We start from the raw sequence: 21,790 nt of genomic DNA, 5'->3' as shown, positions 1-21,790 counted from the left end.
CTTTAAAAGAGAACTGCTTAAATAAAGCAAAACCAGCCAGAGGGGGAGGGAGGAGAGAGAGAGAGAGAGAGAGAGAGAGAGAGAGAGAGAGAGAGAGAGAGAGAGAGAAACAGAGACAGAGCGAGACAGAGAGCCAGCCAGAAAGCGCACTCACATGAAGTTGGGAGGGAAAAGAGATGGGGGGATAAAGAGGGAAAAGCTGGAGGGGAGGTAATGGGGGGCGGATTTTATCCAAATGCATTATATACAGGAATATAATATATGAATAGTAAATAAAATATTTTAAAAATAAGATAGACAGGGCCGAGGCACAGCCCTGAGGCTGTCCGCTCCTCTGTTCCAAAGCTATATAGATGTAGTCATACAGTGGTTTTCTTGAAGTCCAGGAAACTTAGGATTTCTAAATTCTTACATGCTGCAAAGGACGAAAGCAAAAAGGAAAAGAAACGAAGAGAAGGAAAGAAAGAAGGAACAGAGCAGAAGGACTGTGGGGAGAAAGGGGGGACGGGGAGAAAGGGGCGAGAGGGAGAAGAGCCAGCTTTGTTCCGGGGACCACCTACTGGAAGGGGCTGGAATTGCAGACGGTGACCGCTGGGAAGTTCATGGTCTTGAAACCCATGGAGAGTGAAACGCTGACCTCCCAGCTCAGGTAGGTCTGGATGAAGACACCCCACTGCCAGCACACCAGGCAGGCGAAGAGCAGCGTGAGCAGGAACCACATGGCCTTCTTCTTGGGCCCCTCGCAGATGATGCGTTTGGGGCCATGGGTGTTGGTGTTGTTGCAGTACCACACCAGCAGCTCCTTGTAGGTGTAGCCCGGGCCCTTCTGCAGCCGGTGCAGGCACTTCAGCAGGTACTTCTTCACTGGCATGCTGGCACCTGCCGGGACATATGGCACCATCAGACAGGCCTGGAGGCTGGTCACATGGACCAGCCCTCCCTTCCTCCATCCTTTGCCCACCTCAGTCTACTTTCCACCTGTCTATCCATCCAACAGAAAAGTGTGTAGTGAGTGACTATAGTGTGATTGAACTAGTGTCTCTGGATTCAACGATGAACAAATCCCTCTCCCTGTCCCTCTCCCTGTCCCTGTCCCTGTCCCTGTCCCTGTCCCTCTCCCTGTCCCTCTCCCTCTCCCTCTCCCTCTCCCTCTCCCTCTCTCTCTCTCTGCTCTGGGATTACAGGCATGCACCACCTTACCCATCCTAGTGACTGAAGTTTTTGACCCCAGGGAATACCCAGCATAATAGGCCAGTTACTAAATTTCTCAGCCCAGGTTTTCCTCATATAAAATGTTGACATATCCAATTCTCTCATTTCATTAAAAAACTAAAATTATTTCTTAAAAAATTGTATCCATTATCTATCTCTCTAATCTCTGTCTGTCTGTCTGTCTGTCTACTGTGTATCTGAGTGTGTCAGTGCATGCACACATGTGGACAATTTTCAGGAGTCCATCCTCTCCTTCCACCATGTGAGTCTGAGATTGCACTGAGATCATCAGGTTTCAGAGCAGTGCCTTACCTGCTAAGCTGTCTCTCACCCCCCACACCCTCCTCTCCTTTCAGAGGAGACTTTGGAGCCCTATGCACGCTAGACAAGTGCTTGGCCACTGACTTCCACCTCAAGCCCTGTCGCAGCCAATTTACGGAATTGCCTAGAAGGTTGAAAAAATGTGCAAAGTCCCGAGTTTGACGTCCCTAAGTGAGGCAGGTGCTGGCGGCATTCTGACTTCCCGAAGTGGACTGGTGCTGACCCAATCAGAAGAACCCAGCAGAAATGCCAACCTTTTGAATGGGACCAGCACAAAGGCTAGTACAATGACTAAAAACGGTGGTGCCTGCTTGTAATCTCATCATTTAGGAAGCTGAGGCAGGTGGTTTGCCATGAGTTCCAGGCCACCTTGGGCTACAGAATGAGACCCTATCTCATAAAAAGCAAGGGTTTGGGGTCAGGGCAGTGGTGGAACACTTTTCTAGCTTGTGGAAGGCTTTGGGCTCCATAGCCAGAAAGAGGGGGGTAGGATAGAGAAGAAGAGGAAGAAGAAGAAGGAGGAGGAAGAAGAAGAGGAGGAGGAAGAGGAGGAGGAAGAGGAGGGGAGGAGGGGAGTAGGAGGGGAGGAGGGGAGGAGGGGAGGAGGAGGGGAGGAGGAGGAAGAAGAAGAAGGAGGAGGAGGGGGAGGAGGAGGAAGAAGAAGGAGGAAGAGAAGAAGAGGGAAAGAAGAGGAAAAGAAGAAGAGAATCTGGGTATGAATGAATATGAATTGAGATCCTGAGCTCTCATCCCCAGCACCACAAAAGATGAAAATAATAAAAGAAAAGAATTAGGCTGGGATGTAGTCAGTTGGCAGAGTGCTTGCCCAGCTTACAGAAAGCCCTGGGTTTGGGACCCAGTAGCACAAAGACTGGGTGTGTAATGCACACCTACAACCCCAGCAGAAGGGTCAAGGTCATTCCAAGCTCATAGTGAGCGCAAAACCAGCTTGACTATATGAGACCCTGTCTCAAAAAACAGAAGTCCAAGATCTGATTGTTACCCCCAGTTTAAGTATGTAACTTGCCCATAGTGGAAATTCCCAGGGTGGCAAGGAAGCGTGTTCATTTTGCTAATCGCTGAGTCCAGAGGGACAAATCCAATGGTGGCTGTGCACGTGGGTAGGGGGCATTAAGTCTTGGATTTAGAAAGAATACTCCAGCAGCTCCACAGGTCAGGTTGGAATGGGCTGGGGGCGGGGTTTGGAGCATCAGGTGTCAGCTGAGGCTCAGGGAAAACTCTTGGACCTTTCTAGATCTATCTTCCAGAGACACAGGAGGCAAGGCTTGTGCAGAGCATGTGAGCACCACCTTACTACGCCTGGCATAAGTCACCCCAGCCCTTGGCTCCTCCTCTCCCTGCTTAGTCCACCTTCAAGGTCAGCAGCAGAGGCTCTCTCTTCCTCGGAGCTGTCCTGACTCTGAGCTGGAATGACATTCCCTTTGCTGTGAGGGTGGCTTCCTGCTGGGGGTGCTGTGGTAGGACTTATGGTACCTGCTGACCCCATGCTGATGCAAATTGGGAGTTTGTCATGTTAGAACTGTTAGAAGGCTAACAGAAGGAAGGAGTTCATCTCTCTTTACCCTGTGTTATAGTTATTCATGCCAATGGCTTCTCCCTTAACAGATCAAGCTCCGTGAGGGAGGGCAAAAGGCAGAAGCTTTTGAATCTTTAACAACGCCCAGCTCTGCACAGAACAGCTAAATATAACAAGCCAGGCGTCCCCATCTGCTCTGTCCAAGGGTGTTCACACCCAGTCTGCATACAGTGGCACTCTCATCTTTCCTTCTGTAACAGGAAGGGACCAGATCAATAGGGACCCTGCTATTTCTATGGCCTTCATTCTCTGTGGGAATCAAATACCATGGCCTCCCAAGCCATCGTGGCTTTAAGGTGAGAGTTCAAACATTCCCCCCCTCCCATCCCAGGCCCAGTGTTCCTCAGCCAGCCAGTCCTCTGCCCTTCTAACAGGTACAGTAGCCACTGTAAGAGTGTCAGCACCAGTTTTTCCCACCATTTGCAGCTGCTTCAGATGTCACTTCCTCCCACACATTATTCTTATGGCTGGTAAGTGCACAGAGAATGAGGTGGGTCTGTCTGGGAGACTCCAGAACTCCAAGGCCTCACAGAAACCAGCACATTAGGTCCCAGTGAGTTGTTGTCGCAGAAAGAAAGAAAGGGGATCTCTTGGGTCCTGACCTTTTCCATTCTCATTTAATCCTTCCTGGTCAGTCAAGGGAGAGTCCAGGCTCTGTACAGGTCTCTGATCCTGGACTATCTCCTAGCACACAGTGGGGCCTTGGGCTTAGAATACAGTCAGATACAGCATCCAGTTAGAGTAGGCAACATTTGTATTTTCACTGGGTTTGTTTGTGTTCTGAGACAGAACCTTGTAGTTCATGCTGGCCTTGAGCTCCCTATGTACCCGAAGATAGCCTTGAACTTCTGATCTCTCTGTTTCAACCACCTGTAGTCCTGGGATTCCAGGTATATGCCACTACACCTGACTTTTAACTTATGTTTAATTACTATAATTTTTATGGATCTGGAGATCAAACTCAGGACATGCTAGGCAAGTGTTTTGTCATTGAGCTGAATCCTCCTCCTCCTCTTCCTCCTCCTCCTCTTCCTCCTCCTCCTCTTCCTCCTCCTCTCCCTCCTCCTCCTCCTCCTCATCATCATCACTATTATTATTATTTATTATTATTATTATTATTATTATTATCATTGTCAGGCATGCAGACAGCACACTGTCGAAGGATTTGTTATTTTTTTTATTTTTTAAGTCACATTTATTTGTTATTTATTTATTTATTTATTTATTTATTTATTTATTTATGTGTACAACCTTGGGTATTGTTCCTCTGGCACCATCCATCCTGTTTCTTTGAGACAGGCTCTTCCCCCTGACCTCGAGCAAGTAGGCAAGGCTGGCTGGCCTCTCTGGCTCCAGGCACCTTCAGTCTCTGCCTTCCTGATGCTGGGATTACAAGTGTGAGCCACCGCACCTGGTTTTTAATGTGGATTCTTGGGCTTGAACTCTGGCTTTTATTCAGCAAGCGCCCTACCAACTGAGTACCCCACCCCTAGGTCTTTGCTTTTTAAAAGACATTGCTGGGGCAGGTGTGCAGGTCACATCTGTAATCTTAGCTGCTCAGGAGGCTGAAGGAGGAAGGTCTCAAGCTTGAGGGAAAGCCTAGGCTAAATAGCTCAGGGCTAGCCTGGGAAACTTAGTAAGACCCTATCTCCATCAATCAACAAACCAACCAATGGTTGAAGATGAAGCATAATACCATATCACCTGCCGAGTGTTTGGCATCCCCAGTACTGCAGCCCCTCCCCTGAAAACTACACCTGTTGAGCAAATGAAGGAGCAAGAGAGTGGAGAAGGCGCTTGTGACACCCATGTCTGACAAAGAACTCAAATGACAGACATATAGAAATCCTTATGAGATATAGACCGGAAGCCGCTGCCTTAGTCCTCTTTCCCGTCTTGCAAGATGGCGGGTGAAAAGGCAGAGAAGCCTGATACAAAGGAAAAGAAGCCTGCGGCCAAGAAGGCTGGTGGTAATGCTGCTGCCTCTGGTCCCCCGGCCGCTGGTGCAGCTAAAAAGGGTAAACCGAAGAGTAAAAAACTCAAGAAAGCCAAGCCCCACTGCAGCCGGAACCCTGTCCTGGTGAGAGGAATTGGCAGGTACTCCCGATCAGCTATGTATTCCAGAAAGGCCTTTTACAAAAGGAAATACTCAGCTGCCAAGACCAAGGTTGAAAAGAAGAAGAAAAAGGAGAAGGTCCTTGCTACTGTCACAAAAACAGTTGGTGGGGACAAGAACAGTGGCACCCGGGTGGTGAAGCTTCGAAAAATGCCTAGGTATTATCCTACGGAAGACGTGCCTCGGAAGCTGCTGAGCCACGGCAAAAAGCCCTTCAGTCAGCACGTGAGGAGGCTGCGCTCCAGCATCACTCCCGGGACTGTCCTGATCATCCTCACTGGGCGCCACAGGGGCAAGAGAGTGGTTTTCCTGAAGCAGCTGGGCAGTGGCTTGCTACTTGTGACCGGACCTCTGGCTATCAACAGAGTTCCTCTGCGCAGAACACACCAGAAGTTTGTTATCGCCACCTCTACAAAAGTTGATATCAGCGGGGTTAAAATCCCCAAACACCTGACTGACGCTTACTTCAAGAAGAAGCAGCTGCGCAAGCCTAGGCATCAGGAGGGAGAGATCTTCGACACAGAGAAGGAGAAATACGAGATTACAGAGCAGCGAAAGACTGATCAGAAAGCTGTGGACTCGCAGATTTTGCCAAAGATTAAAGCTGTTCCTCAGCTCCAGGGCTACCTGCGATCTCAGTTCTCCCTGACAAACGGGATGTATCCTCACAAACTGGTGTTCTAAATGGCTTACAACCTCATTAAACAGATTCATATATTAAAAAAAAAAAAAAAAGAAATCCTTATGAATCAAAAGCTAAGCTAGAACATGGAGTCAGCTCAGATAACCAACTACAGGTGAACAGATAAAGAAACTGTGGTAGCCGGTCATGGTGGTGAACACTTGTAGTTCCTGGATTTGAGAGGCTAAGGCAGAAAGATTGCAAATTCAAGGCTAACGCAGTAAGACTGTACCTCATAACAAAGCCAACCAAGCAAAATGTAAACAAGTAAATAAAAACTCTCAACCAATAAAGAAAAAGCAATGGAACATTATTCATCCATAAAAAGACTGTAAACTGGGCTGGAGAGCTGGCTCAGCAGTTGAGAGCACTTGCTGCCGTGCAGGGGACCTGATTTTGGTTCCCAGCACCCATGTGGTGGCTCATAAGCACCTGCAACCCCAGTTCCAAGGAATAGGATGCCCTCTTCTGGCTCCTCGTGGGCACTGCATGCTTGTGGTGCACAACATCCATGCAGACAAAGCACAGTGGCTGGGACCTAGTGTGCTAGTTTCTGTGAGTGACTGAGGAGGGAGAGAGTGAAGAGGAGGGACTGTTAACAGTATCAGGAGGATTGACTTTCACTCTATGTCCTACAATGGCTTGCTGGTTGGTAACTAATGGGATATTCAGAATAGGTGGAGAGGATTGTGACCGTTACAGCAGAAAGAAGCGGTAAGTGTTTAAGGTGACAGGTTGCCACCAGTTGCCCTTATCTGATCATTACCTCTTACATTCACAGGTAGAAAACTCATGCACTCCCTGATAAAATGCGAGTGACTGTCTATCAACTAACATCTAAAAATAGTAAAACACCAAATTCACAGAAGTGAAGTTAGTGCCACTGATTTACCACAACTAACGCTGCCAGCTCCATTTTATTATTTGAACAAATTAAATTCATCCTCAGAGCCAACTCTCTTTGTTGCCTGGTGGTCCTGAGGATTGAAACAGTGAAATCCTCACACAAATGGGAAAAGGTAGCACACACCTTTAATCTTAGAGGCAGGCAGTTGGAGGCCAGCCTGGTCTACAGAGCGAGTTCCAGAACAGCCAAGGCTCCACAGAGAGATCCCGTCTTGAAAAAACCAATAAGTAAGTAAGTAAATAAATAAATAAATAAAATGGGAAAAAGGAGGCTGGTGATGGCTCAATGGATAAGAGCACTTGAGGACCTCAGTCTGAATTCCCTGCACCCATGTAAAAAGTTTGATGTGACCACACATGTGTCTTTAATCCCACTATTGTGAAGGGTAGAGACAAGAGGTTTGCTAGCATTTGCTGGCTGTCAGCCTTAGCTCCAGAGTGAGACCCTGTCTCAGGGGAATAAGGTAAGGAGTGACAGATAGGGACACCTGACATTCTCATCTGGCCCGCACGAGTGACCACAAAGAGGCATAATGCACAACAGGTAACAGTAGGCACACTACACACACACACACACACACACACACACACGCTAGTAAGAGAGTATAAGCGTCAAAAGATTAAAAAACACATACTAAAAGAAGATTATGAACAGAAGAAAAATGTCTTGCTGTCTTAACCAGCTGAGAAAACAAATCAAGGCACAACAGGAAACCACTTCCCAGCCATGGGAGGGCCAATAGCTCTATCTAGTCAGGACGAGAAGAAAGTGCAGGGTATGCAGGGCGGAAGCTGTGGCAGAAGGAGACTGTCTTTCTACTGCTGTTGTGGAATGCAGTGAACAAAAGCGAGCTGGGGAGGAAAGGGTTTATTGGACAGGAATCTGGAGGAAGGAGTTGATGCAGAGGCCATGGAGGGATGCTGCTTACTAGCTTGCTCCCCATGGCCAGCTCAGGGATGACCACATCCACAGTGGGCTGTCCCTCCCACATCAAACACTAATTAAGAAGCCCTATAGGCTTGCCTATAGCTACAGCCATATCTATGGAGACTTTTTTTTTTTTAGACAAGAGTCTCACTATGTAGCTCTGGCTGCCCTGGAAATTACTATGTAGACAGGCTGGCTTAGAACTCACGGAGGTCTGCCTGCCCCTGCCTCCTGAGTGCCAAGATTAAAGGCGCAAACCACCACTGTGCATGCCTGGCTGGAGGCATTTTCATAATTAAGGTTCCTTCCTCTTAGAGGACTCCATGTTGTTTCAAGTTGACAGTTACACATTTGAATGGCTGGGGAGATGGATAAGTGGGTAAAGGTGACAGTTCTGACACCTGAAAACCTGACTTTAATCCCCTGAACCCACCTGGTGACCCCCATGTGCACAATATGATGCCCCAAAACAGAAAGCTAAAACTTCACATGAATAATTTCCTTAAGAATTCAAGTTGAATGATATCTCACGTGATTCATCAACTCTGATTTTATTTATCTGAGAGAACCTACAGTGTGTGCATACACAAAGGCATCTGTACCTCTTCATAGCAGCCTTATTCATGATGATCTCAAAGAGGAAACTACTCAAATTTCCATCTATCCATAAAAGAAAAATTGGAATATCCACACTGAAATATTATTCAGCAATAAACAGGAATCAATGATTAATACACATTGCAACATGGATGGTTATGCACAACCACCGTGCCGAGTAAAACGAGCCAGTCACAAGAGGGAGCACCCTGTAACATTCCTCAGAATTTTACAGTCAGCTCTCAGAAAGCCCTGGCCAAGCCGAGAGCAGACTGGAGGCTACTGTGTCTTCAGAGGAGAGGGCTGGCTAGAAAGTTTCACTGAAGAGTCTTCTGGAGATGATGGACATGTTTAGATTGGCCCTGGGATAGTGACTAGTTTGGATACATGAATCTATGTATTTATAAAGACTACTGTTTAAAAATTTGAAAAAATTTACCTACGTGTGTGTGTGTGTGTGTGTGTGTGTGTGTGTGTGTGAATGTGTGTGAATGTCTGCATGAATATAGATAACAGATCCCCCAGAAGTGGATTTGCTGACAGTTGTAAGCTGCCATGTGAGTTCTGGAAATCCAGCCCAGGTCCTCTGGAGGAGCAGCAAAGGCTCTTTCTAGCGAGCCATCTCTCTAGCCCTTAAAGACTGTATTTTTTTTTTTTAATATTTATTTATTTATTTTATTGATGAGTACATTGTAGCTGTCTTCAGACACACCAGAAGAGGGCATCCAATCTCATTACGGATGGTTGTGAGCCACCATGTGGTTGCTGGGATTTGAACTCAGGACCTCTGGAAGAGCAGTCTGTGTTCTTAACCGCTGAGCCATCTCTCCAGCCCCAAAGACTGTATTTTTATTGTATGTAAACTATAGCTCAGTGAACTCTGGACAAAAAATTATGAGATTCTGTATTAAATAAAAATCTAGGGTTTTTTTCCTTTGAAAAGAAAACCCAGCAAGGCAGTAGCTGCTGTAAGTGTCCCTCAACCCTCCCTTACTTGTTCCATTTGTGGATGTTTTATGCCTAGCTCACATTTTTGGATGTTTTACACCCAGCCCACAGTACTTGGGTTACTTACTAGCTGCTTTCCTTACACTGGATGACTATGATCACTCTAAATTTCTGAAATTCTCCCAAGTAAATCCCCTGTATTTATTTTTGTAGCAAAACTTTAGATAATTTGAGGAACTAAGTATAAGAAGCTTGGGTTTGGTACTTAATTGACAATCAAGCTGGGCTGAGTTATTGAGAAAGTTTCCATGGTTGTGTCTTTGCTGGGGAGCCGCAGAACATGACTGAGGCTTTGTTCTCAAGAACGAGGCCATCTCAAGGCTAGGGGCGGGGTTGACTGCGCTAGACAAGAGAAGCTGAAGATGAAGCTTTGTCTCTAACAGGTGAAGTCTCACTCTGTTCCCCAGACAGGTCTGGGACTCCTGGGCTCACGGGATCTTTCCACTTCAGCCAGCTGAGCACTGTGACTTCCGGTGTGCAGCACCACACTTGGCTTAAAGGAGAGTCTGAAGGGAGCCATCAGGATCTTTGGGCATCACTCTGATTCCTCAAGTGTTACGTGCGTCCCAGCACCTGCATCTAGGTGTCTGTGCATCACAGCAGACTAAAGCAACCGGGTCTACCTAGACAAACGATTGATACTGGCTTGGTTGTAGGAAACGCAAAGTAATTGTGAGCTACCGTCACGCTAGAAAGAAAGGAAAATATCAAAGTCTGTTGGAGTCGGTCAGAAGGGTGCCTGGGAAAGGTTTTCACTGGCAACAGAGGGGCACTTTTAACACCTTTACAGTGTGGAAAAAAGAGAGAGGTTTGCACTGAATGGAGGCACATTGTGTATTAAAATTCCATGGGTTCACGAGGACATCAAGAATGGGAGGGGTGAGTAAGTCAGCAGAGCCATTAGTAAAGAAATGCAATCGATAAACGGGGCCCTGGAATCTAGTACACACTATAAACTCCCCATTTACAGCAAGAACTGTGAATCACAGCTCAAAGTGTACTTTATGACCTGTTTCATATTCTTGTATGTTGTATGTGGTATGTGTTCCTGGGTACGGGCACCCGTGTGTGTGCCTGTGGATGGTTGACATCTGGTATCTTCCTCTATTGCTCTCCACGGTATTTCTTGAGACATGGTCTTTCACTGAACCCAGAGCTTGCTGTTCTTGTCTTAACCTGGTCACCAGAGACTTCCTACGTATCTCTGCACCCCTAAGTGCTGGGGTTAAGGACTCAAGTTCAGATTCTGAGACCCATGTAAAGGCTGACTATGACAGTGCACTTGAATCATTTTTATTTTGGGGAGGGGGCAAGGTTTCACTATGTATTGCACCTGGAACTCACAGAGATCCACCTGCCTCTGCCTCTCAGTGATATGGGATTTAAAGGCATGCGTCACAATGCTCTGCTAATTTTACAGTCTTACAAGGAAAAAATAGAGATGTATATAGTTCATAAAACTCAAGATATTAATGATTTGACCTTTTATAGAAAGATGTTGCCATCACCTTACTTTGTGGTTCAGCTACTCAACAGCTGTACCTTCAGGGAAGAAAGATTTATTTGAGCTCTCAGTTTCAGAGGGCTCCAGTCCGTCACAGTGGTCCACTATATCCAGTCCACAGCATCAGAGGGCAGCTGGAATGTGCAGCTTAGCATCTCACATCGTGGTGGACCAAAGAGCAGGGAAGAAAGCGGGGATGGGGTAGCTGGCTGGAACCCATTGCAGTAAGCTGCTTGTACTGAGGTGTTGCCTCATCAGTGTTCCATCCTCCCCAGTAGCATCACCAGCAGGGGGCCAAGTGTTCAGAGTGTGAGTCTGTGGGACATCTCAGAGTCACACCAGAACATTGTGTCATACGTATGGGTTCGCAGCAAATAAAGAAGAAACTTTAATAGGAGGTTTTTCTGAACATGTTTTATGTTGGATACTACAGGTAACAGTTACATGGCTTCTGAGTCATCTGTCATCTGTGGGTCACCACCATGTCTGCTGAGCCCCTGAAGCATTTCTGTCTGATTGGTGTAACATGTAAAAGTGCAGCAACTGAACTGGCTTTTGTCACTGAAATCAATGCAGCCTCAGCCTGGGAGGTGCTGTGGACACTGAGTGCACAGTATATGTGTGACATAACAAGTTTGAAGCACCAAGACCCACCCATACCCATTCAAAAATAGGTTATTTTGGGAGCCACTCAAAATCCCTTTTGCAAGTATGGTGGTATATGCTTCTAATCTCTGCATTTGGGAGGCATAGGCAGGCAGATCTCTGTGAGTCCAAGGTATACACAGCAAATTTCAAAGCAGGCCAGGCAAGTGAGAACATGACACAAAATAAAAACGTAAAAAGCCAGAGCTTTTACACATGTGGCTCAGTGGTGGAATACTTGCCTAGCATGTGCGAAGCTCTGGGTTTAACTCCCAAGAGCTAGAAGCTTGAGGTAAGAGAAGCCCACCTTCACCTCAATTTTCACTGGCTGAAGCACCTGCTGTCCAAGGATACAAGATGCCCGAGTGCCTCCCAGGCATTTTTCTCATGTGTCTGTGTGTGTTCACATGCCATCCTCACAAGAATGCTGGCCCAGATAATAATTAGGCCCACTTCTCAGAGAAGGTAATGAGAACGCAGAGGGGTGTGTGCATAGTCTCAGTGAGTCAGAGCAGATCTGGAAATAGAAACCAGCCATCGCTCACCCACGGGCTCAAAGGACACCTGACACCTTGCACCTGTTCCCGAGGGCGTCGGGGAAGTAACGAATGTAGCAATGGGCTCGGTGTGCACACATGCACCTCCTCACCCAAGGCTGCAGTGTGCCAATGTCTGGGTGTTCTCTCGGAGAGCCAAGCTCAGCACCTCCAGGTAGAAATGATGGCAAGGATGGCTTCTTGCATTGCTTTCTGGGAGGGGAGACTCACAGGCTGCAGGTGAGCTGCCGTGGAGTGTACAGTGAGGGGGAGAGTGCTCGCTTGTACTTTGAGGTGGATTGCTAGTTTGAGGTCAGTTGTAGAGTACTTGTCTACCATGTATGAGGCCGTGGATTTGATGCTTAGCGGGGGGGGGGGTAACTCTACTAGCATCTATTGGCTTGTGCTCATTTTATTGTTGGCTTATATGACTATATATTTTTTATTTTTTTGCTCAGGACTCAATCCAACAGTGTACATTACCTCTTCTGGTTCCCACTCTCACTTTCTTTCTCATTGTCTCTCTGTGGTGCAGGGTATGGAGCCTTGAGCCTTGGGCAGGCCGGGCATGAGCCCTGCCCCTACTTCCCTGTGTAGCTACTGTGGCAGCGGCTGCTGCTTCTTCGTTCTCTGTGTGCTGTGATGGGGGAGAAACCAGCAAGTGCTGGCATGAGAGCGCTTTAACTGATACTCATCCCAGCTCTGGAATGCTAACATATGTGGCAATGGCATGCTGATGTCACTCTCTGTCCTCTGTGGCAGGTCACAGACAGGTCCTTCCCCTCTCTGGAAGTATGGGAGCAATGGCCACACTCATGAGTGATATGGGAATGTCCTTTGGTGTCAGTGCCCACAATTTGGGATGGCCTCTGGATGGCATTGCTCCTGAGGAACATGTCACTGGTGCTCTCTGGTCTCATCCAGTGATGGGGTGATGGTGGAGTCACCCTCTTATTCTTCATGGCAAGGGGTTCCATCAGAGGGAATCAGAGATTTCAATTGACAGCATAGCTGCATTCTGTGTTATGACTGGTGTCCTTATCCAGAGGCAGATGGTACAATTGGAGCCCAGTTATGGGTGATTCTGCTGCATCCTTAGAGAAAGGCTCAGTCCATGATAAAAATAGGAGGTTTAGATCTTGGATGCACCCCAAAAGCCACATATTGAAGGCTTGGTCTCTAGCCTGTGGTGTTATGGAGAAATGGCAGCACTTTGAGGAGGAGGGCATCAGTGGAAGGAAGTTAGGCCACTGGAGCTGCATTGAAGAAATACCAGGACCCCAGCCCCTCCCCTTTTCTCTCTTTGTTCCTGGTCACTGAGCAGGCCTTTTCCATCATACCTTACTGTCATACTGGACTATACCAGGCTGAAAACAGAAGGGCCAAGCAGCTATGGACTGAATACTCTGAAGCAATGAGTCCAGCAAAACTCTTCCTTTGTTAATTGTCTCCGGGATGTTATCAGTGGCTGAGAGCTAACACCAACTCTTTTGGTCTTAACTTTCTTTGCAAGTGGGGATGGATGCAAGTCTTTTTGCCTTCAGGGTTTCTGTCAGGGTCCAGTGAGCTCTCCATGGGAATTCTTGCACACAGTGGCTTTGACAGGTAGATGTCAGGGATATTGTTCTTACTATCATTTCACACTAGGAACTGAATTATTCAGAGTGGCGGTCCCTGTTCATCCTGGGGTGCTGAGGAAGGCATTCACGGGAGGACGGTAGGTGAGAAAGAAGACTCCTGTGAACCATGGAGCAGACTCTCCCCAGACAGGATGTGCCCATCCATTGATTTTACATCCCCAAATTCCAGAACTGTAATAAACCCCTGCTGTTTGTATGGCACCAACACTGGTGTTTTATTTCAGCAGACTGGGCAGACCAGAGCAGCTGGCAAAGCAATGTGTGTTTCCCGTAAAATGCTGGTTACAATATGTTGAGGATCAGAGAACCCTACCTTCACACTCTCCTCTCTCAAAACCCCAGAACACCGTGCAGATGATTCAGGCCTTAGCACTTTCCCTTCCTCCCAGTCAAATCAAAACTGTCCTCCTTGGGCTGGGGAGATGGCTCAGTGGTTAAGTGATAGCCGTGTGAACCTGAGGACTGAGATTCGGATTTCCAGAACCTACGGAAATGCCAAGCGAGCATGGCAGCCCCGGAAGGCAGAAACGAGACTCTTAGAGCAAGCTGCCTGTGGAAAGTAGCCATATCCATGAGCCCTGGGCTTGACTGAGAGACTGTATCATTGAATAAGATGGAAGAGTGACTTGAGGATGATTTCTGTTGGCAACCTTGGGCTTCCACACGCATGTCCCCACTCTGTCACCACACAGAAAGCAGATGCCACAGGACCCAGTGGTTTCACAATCCCCCTGGTCTCTGTACAACTCCCATGAAGGCCTGCACCACTCCTTGCAAGGTTTGGTCATTACCATATGTACCATACAATACCATCTGGGGATGGGGAGAACACAGACTCTAAACCCTCAGGGATGTTTTCCTCCCTAACCATCTGAGCACCATAAATGTCCACACAGGGTACATGCTGAGCTGCAAGGTGGGGAGAGAAGATGGCAGCTCAACACCAGCACACATCCTACTGGCCCAGTAGGGAGTCCTCAGCTATGGCTGAGGATGCCTGTTCTATGGTACTATGTAGAACCTGAATGTTGTTGCTAAATGCTGCCTCTGCCAAGAGACAGAGTCAGCACTTCTTGAATGAGCGGGGCCATATTTTCAAATTGAGAAAGATTCCCATCCCTTAGTTCCAAGAAGGAGGCTTTTATCCCCTCAGTAATCTAGGCAAGTGAAAGGCCACACTAGCTTCCAAACAAAAAAGAAAACGAAGGGCAGTGTTTAAAGTGGACACAAGAGCCAGGTGTAGTGCCGTGTGCCTGAAATCCCACAACTCAGGTGGAGGCCAGATGATCAGGAGTTCACCATCTTCCTCAATCTATATGACAATTTAAAGACCAATCTGAGATACTTGGGATCCTTTCTCAAAAAAAAAAAAAACCCAAACTAAATAGACAAATTTTAAAAATGGACAATGGTTAAGCAGATGTCTGGCATCATGCCAATGGGACATATAAGCATATATGTATATAAGCATATAATGGGACAAATGGCATAGAAGCCTGTAGTTGCCATAGGTAAATGATGTTGGATGAAGAGCAAGAGGGAATTTTGGTGTTTGACAGGATGTGGGGCCTGGCCTACAGGCCAAGCCACAGTCCAGGTCCAAGTGTGGCATGGGGTTGCCTTCTGTGCAAAGGCCCCAGTCACTGCAGGGTCAAGGGATGAATTCGCTCATGTCTATTTCCTGATTTCAAAGTTTGGTACAGTCTTTTAAAAATAATTTTCATTCAAGGACCAGATTGGCTTTGAAAATTTAAATGTATTAAGCTTTTGTTGGGAAAGCGCTCCCAAGCCTTACACCCAACACCACACCTATGTCTGGCCCCCACATCCAACCTTTTTGCCCTCTCCACCTTCCTGTTTTCCTTTTCCCTCTTTCTCTCCCCTCTTCTTCCTTCCTTCGCTTTTAAAACAACTTCCTCCTGTCATGTTATCTCACCATGTCCTTCCCTAGTTATCGCTAAAAGTACTAGCCGGCTGCCTTTCTAATTGCAGCGTTATTACAGAGTAACATTAATTATAATGGGAACTTGCTTTGCTCAACAGTGAAAGTCATGACAAGAGAAATGACCAGGAGTGACAAGCTGCACTTTCTGCAGATGAAGGACATCCTGGGCCCCAGATCTTATGACCCTCCTTTCTGGTGACCATGTACCACCTGTTCTCCCAGTCACTTTTTACCAGTTCTAACCAGGAGCTCAGAGTCAAAAGCCCAGGGACATTAGGATATCATGAGACCAATGTCACCATCAACAGTTGGGAGCTGACTTGGACCCCTTCACAGACTAATGTGACAGTCCAGCTCTACAGAAAATCTTAAATATATAGATCCACTGGAGAAATCTCACCTCAGTGACAGTCACGGAGGTATAGACTTGTGCCTCCTGCACTTGGGAGGTGGAGACAGGAGGGTCAACCTCAGCTACTTAGTGAATTCCAACAAACCAAACAAATTCCCAACTTCAAATGGATGTGGTTTCAGCAGATGTATGCAATTCTAGCACTCAGGAGGCTGAGGCAGAAGAATTGTGTTTGACCTTGTCTCAAAACAAAACAACCCCCTAACCCAACCAACCATCCATCCAACCAACCAACCAACCAACCAACCAACCAACCAACCAACCAAATAACCAAATAGCCAAACAACCCAACAACCAAAAAAAATCCCTGTTAGAGCCAGAGTGTACGCAGGGAGAGCCCAGCTCTCAGCTCAGAGGTATTTGACCCAAGCCGTGAGGCAGGAGGTCTGTGTACACAGAACTAGACCACTTTGAGCTACACATCTGTGTCAACTGCTCATTTCTAGAATCTTCCGGCTTCTGGAGTTTAGCTCACAGAATAGTCGAAGAATTCCATAAGGTTATCTCTGCAGACAGAAGTGGTCCAGAGGGTCTTTAATGACAGCTTCTTGTCTTTCTGTCCCTGGCTACTTCACGTACAAGGATGCCTTTGAGACCCGTCATCATGATATGCCCTGAGCTGCCTTTGGGAACCAATTATACTGTCATTTACTTAATATCTTCTTTCAGTTGACTCACTCCTGGTTTTGCTTAAATACCCACTTTAGCTTTGTCCTAGGCAACAATATCCACTAAATCACAGGTTGGATGTTACTAATTATATATGTGTTCTAATCCACCTCAACATAAACAATTATGAAGGAGATGAGAAACAGTGCTGTGTGCGATACCTTGAAAGCCACCAGTACCCTCTCCCAAACAGACACGTTCATCAGGAGCCTTCCTTTCTCTTTGCTCCCCAGATCAGATAGGAGGCCTTGCTGCCTGACAGCTCGGTGTGCTGTCCCCACCCCCAGTGGTCATGCCCGGTGGATCTTAGCCTGACCTGTTTTGTAGGTTTCTCTACTCCCCAGCCTAGGATTACATAGGCCTCTATTCCAGGAACAGCCTGACACGTGCCTTGGCAACCCAGACTGAAGCTTCTAATCTCTAAGACTTCAGCTGGCCAGAGCTGTCAGAAAGACTAACTGGTTGCCCTGCCCAGACCAGGGCTGGAGCTTGAACCCAGGGCCTTGTGCCATGTCAGACAAGTATTTTACCACTGAGCTACATTTTTATCCCTTTAATTACTTTCCCCATCCCCAGGGGCCAGCATGGATTATGCCATCTTCCTGTGCCTCAGACTCTGAAGTACTAGGACTATGGTCATATATCACCGTATCAAGCTCAGAAAACTTGTAGTTCTCTGGAGGTGCTGTGAGAGGCGACTGGGGCCTTCAGCATGCTGTGGAAGCACTCCATCACTGGGCCACGTCCCAGCCCTTCCTTGAAAGGCCATTCAAGGAAACACCTGTCATTTCCTTGGGCACCTGGTGATTAAGTTCCACAACTGGGCCTAGAAGGGTAACCACACCCATGGCAGTCCCATCCTCTCTGTCAAACCTTTCTATAACAATGTAGATGATCATAGAAAGGAAACCTAAATAGGAATAAAGTTCCTGGCATGCTATGCACGGTCCAGACACACAGAAATACTGGAGGTAATTGGAAGGGTGGTTACATATTGTGTAAAATAATCTGAGGGGTCTGGGAAGGTGACTTAGTTGGTCAAGCACTTCCTTTGCAAGTGTAAGGACTGGGATTTGATCCCTAAACTCGAATAAAAGCCAGATATGGAGGCCAGTGCTTGTCACCTCCATTGAGATGTTGCAACAGGAGGTGGATCTCTAGAAACTCTATGGCCAGCTAGTCAAGTCTATCTGACAAAGTTCCAGGAAAATGAGAGACTCCATCTTAACTCAAAAGGTAGAGGCACCCGAGGAACGATAGTCAAGGTTGTTCTCTTAACTCTACACATGCATGCTATACAAACAAGCACACACACACACACACACTCCTGTAGAGTTGGACATGGTGGCATACACTTGTAATCTCAGTTCTTAGGAAGCTGAAGGAGAGTTCTAAGCCAGCCTGGGCTCCATGGTGAGACCTAGTCCTCTCCCCCACCCCCAACCTCATATTAAAACAACCTGTAGGATTATATGTAGCTATATGTACCATCTGGGATGGTAGGATGGCAGGCATTAGCTAGAGTGTTTATTGTGATTACCTCTTGGAAGCAAGAGCTTTGGTGAATAAGGATAATATTTTTAACATTTTATCTGTGTTTTATATTTATCAATATTTATAGGTCAGGGAGGTCCCTCCCTAAAATTATAGATAATATTTTAACATTTGTTTGTGTTTTACAATGTTCTCATGGTGAACATATATTGTTTGTATCACAAAAAATATAACAAGCAAGCCCATTTTTAGTTTTGCAGCAGTGTAAGAAAGAGATCTAGATTTCTACTTAGAAAATTGAGATTATAAAACAGGTAGGGACAGAAAGATGGCTAAGGAGTAAAAACACTTGCCACACAACATGATGATCAGAACCCATACCAAAGAGCTAAAAGTAGTGGCTCATGCTCATAACTCTAGCACCCCCTCCCACAAGACGGAAGGCACAGAGACCAAAGAAACGCCCTGGAAGCTTGGGTCACTTAGCGTAGGATGTACAGAACAACAGGAGCCGCCTTCCTCAGAGAAGGCCGTGGCGAGAACAAGGCTCCCAGAGGTTGCCCTCTGACAGCCATGGGCGTGCTATGGCTCTCTCTCCCTCCCACCCTCCCCAATATAAATAAAATATAGTTGGTTTCTTGTATCATCTGTGGAGTCAAGCCATCTCAGATCAGATCTTTTTAAAGTAGTGTCTGACTTGAACAAGTCCTCATCACCACTCCCTAAGCAGTGCAGCAGACGCCTACATCGTAGTGGTCATGGTAGGTAATGTAGAAATGACCAAGTCTGCAGGGGTACACAGGGGTAGTATGTGCCCCCCCCCAAATCACTTTATAAGAGCGGCCGGACAGCAAGGATTTGGGTCCTGGATGCAGTCCCCTGTAGATTTGAAAGAATGTGCACAAAAAATTGTTAGGGAGAAATGGTGGGAGGACAGCAGGAAATAGTTGGATTGTTGTTAATGGTGTTGTTTTTTTTTTAAGGAAAAAAAAATCTAGCTATATAGGCCAGGCTGTTCTGGAACTCACTATGTAGCTCAGGCTAGCTTTAACCTCATGGTAATTCTTCTGGCTCCTGGCTGCTGGCTGGAATTCTGGCACGTATCATCAAGCTTGGAAAACTCTTATTTTTAATTTTATGATTATTATTGTTAGTGTTGTCTTCCTAGAATTGAGAGGTGGTGGGTGAGTGGTTTAATGAGCAACTCGGTTGCTTGGGATCAAGTTTCTGTTACTTGGACAAACAGGCTTACAAAAGAACACAAGATCGAGCTCTCGTTTCAACTTATGTTCTAGTATTTGTCCCTATTTACTCCAATTTCTGTTACTTTATAATTTATTCTCAATTAAAAGAGAAACCAAACAAAAGAGGTGTTCAGTAAACTGGAAGAGCCTACTCAGGACCTCCAGCCAGCTCACACTTACTCCAGATAGTCCAAAGCCAATCTGGTTTCCACAGTGAGACCCTGTCTCAAATAACAATGAAAAGTCAGATGTATTTAGGTGGAATCTGTGTCCATCTGTCTTGAAAAAAAATATATATATATATTTACATTTTGCTTATTTGTGTGAAATTACTGGACAACTTGCAAGAGTTGGTTCTCTCCTTCCGCCATGTGGGCCCGTGGGATTGAACTCAGGTCATCTTGCTTAGCTGCAAGTGTCTTTACCCACTGAGGCATCCTACCAGCCCCAGTTGGTTTTTTGCGATGGGCCTCACTAAGCAGGGCCTGGATCATTGTGTTGCACAGACTGGATTTCAAACCTATGCCAATTTTTGTGCTTCTGCCTTCCAAGTTCTGGTTTCATAGGTGGGCATCGCCACTCCCAGCTATATTTTTGCCTTTAATTTTTTCTTACATTGAATTAATTAATTAATTATATGGAGTGGGGAGAGTGTATGCACACCACAAAAGGACAACTTGCCAGGACTGGTTGCCACCTCCCACCATGTAGGTACCAGAGACAGAACTCAGGTCATCAGCCTTGGCAGCAAGCACCACTGAGCCATCTATCCTCTCCTATTTTGCCTTTAAACAAGTAATGAGGAAGGACTCCTGAAGTAGGTGGCTTAATATGGGAGTGCATCTGTAGAGAGTTCTGGAAACCTTTGTTTGGAATAAAACAATTTATCAGCCTCAGCAGAAGTCATTCCCGCTGGGTGTGAAGGATGAGTCCCTGTTCCTCTCTTCTCAATCCTGGGTCTGGAGGGCTGTTCAGCTCTCTGCCCATCTCCCCCACACTCCCCTGCCTGCTGGTCCTTTCTCCTTTATCTCCTTCAGTCAGGCAGTCAGGGCTACCCTAACAAGGTGTCAAGCTTCATAGCTCAAACAACCGAATGTGTTTTCTCATTGTCTGGAGCCTAGAAGACTAAGGGCGAGGTATGGGCCTCGAGCTGGTTCTCCTGTGGTTGCTCCTTGGCTGGCAAGTGGTTGCTGTATTCTTCTGACCTGTCCTCTGCCTCTGTGCAGGACACCCCATTCTCTCTCCATGTTTCCTCCTTTACAGGAACAGCATTCACATGGGAGGTAAGCTTTCTAACCACTTCGTTTTTAAATGTAATCACCACTTTAAAAACTCCATTGCAAATATAGACATTCCCGGGGCAGGGGTGGGGTGGTTAGAGGTTCAACCTAGGAATTTGAAAGGACTTAACTCACTCCACAACACAGCTGCAAGTAGCAGGTGGCTGAAGGAAAAATAGGTAAGCTTCTTCTCTCCTTATTTATTTCACACCCAGCTCCATACACAAGTGCCAGGAACTTGCAGAAGGTTGAGAGAAAAGGCACCATGCGAGTTGTCGTACACACCTGTGACCCCAGCACTCAGGAGATAGAAACAAGAAGAGTAGACGTTCAAGGTGATCCTCTGGTACTTAGTGAGTTTAAGGCTATCCTGGGCTATGTGAGATCCTCTCTCAAGAAAACTTAGGAGAGAGGGAAGGGAGAAAGGAAAGGAGGAGGTGGGGTAAGATGGCTCAGCAGTTAAATGCATTTGCCACCAAACCGGATGATCCGTATGCTCCCTGTGACCCACATAATGGGAGGAGAGGAGAGAACTGACTCCCACAAGTTGTCCTCTGATATTCACATGTGACATAGGCGCGCGCGCGCACACACACACACACACACACATGTGCACACACGCACGCACACGTACACACAGATTTTTACCCCTAAAATCCTCAAAACCTATGTGCCAACCTGTCCCTCAGCCCTGAGCTCCATATGTATATATTCCTGCACCTCTCTCCCAGTAGGATAGAGATGGGGCAGACAGACAGACAGCCATGCTGTGAAACAGACGGAGAAAGTGACAAGAGGAGATGCTGGTCCTCAGAAAAGTCATGGACTCCGAGGAGGGAGGATGACTGACCAGTCATTTGTGAGGAACTTCTTGGAAGAACTGGCATGGAAAGCTGGATCTAGGCAGATGTCAAAAATTCCTTAGATGGAGGCATTCAGAAAAAGAAGAAAGAAAAGGGGATCAGAGCTTCCTAGAATGCTCTCCCTCACCCACCCCCACATCTCTGTCTCTCTGTCTCTCTCTCTGTCTCTCTCTCTGTCTCTCTCTCTGTCT

The 21,790-nt window shown here is 46.7% G+C and overlaps 1 protein-coding gene and 1 pseudogene across 1 annotated transcript in view; one reads left to right on the top strand and one right to left on the bottom strand.

The window, feature by feature from the left end:
• The window catches only part of Scnn1b (sodium channel epithelial 1 beta subunit), a 25,111-nt gene extending 24,235 nt beyond the window's left edge, over positions 1-876 (bottom strand). Inside the window, exon 1 of the mRNA XM_028764274.1 lies at positions 561-876. Coding sequence (XP_028620107.1) covers positions 561-871 — 311 coding nt within the window. The 5' untranslated portion in view covers positions 872-876. The remainder of the gene's footprint in view (positions 1-560) is intronic.
• A 4,157-nt stretch (positions 877-5,033) lies between these two features.
• On the top strand, positions 5,034-5,962 carry LOC114618512 (annotated as a pseudogene).
• Positions 5,963-21,790: the final 15,828 nt, after the last annotated feature.

The sequence above is a fragment of the Grammomys surdaster genome, unplaced genomic scaffold (genome assembly GCF_004785775.1).
Source record: "Grammomys surdaster isolate TR1022 unplaced genomic scaffold, NIH_TR_1.0 142, whole genome shotgun sequence".
NCBI lineage: Eukaryota > Metazoa > Chordata > Mammalia > Rodentia > Muridae > Grammomys > Grammomys surdaster.
This window is presented reverse-complemented; position numbering and strand designations above follow the sequence as displayed.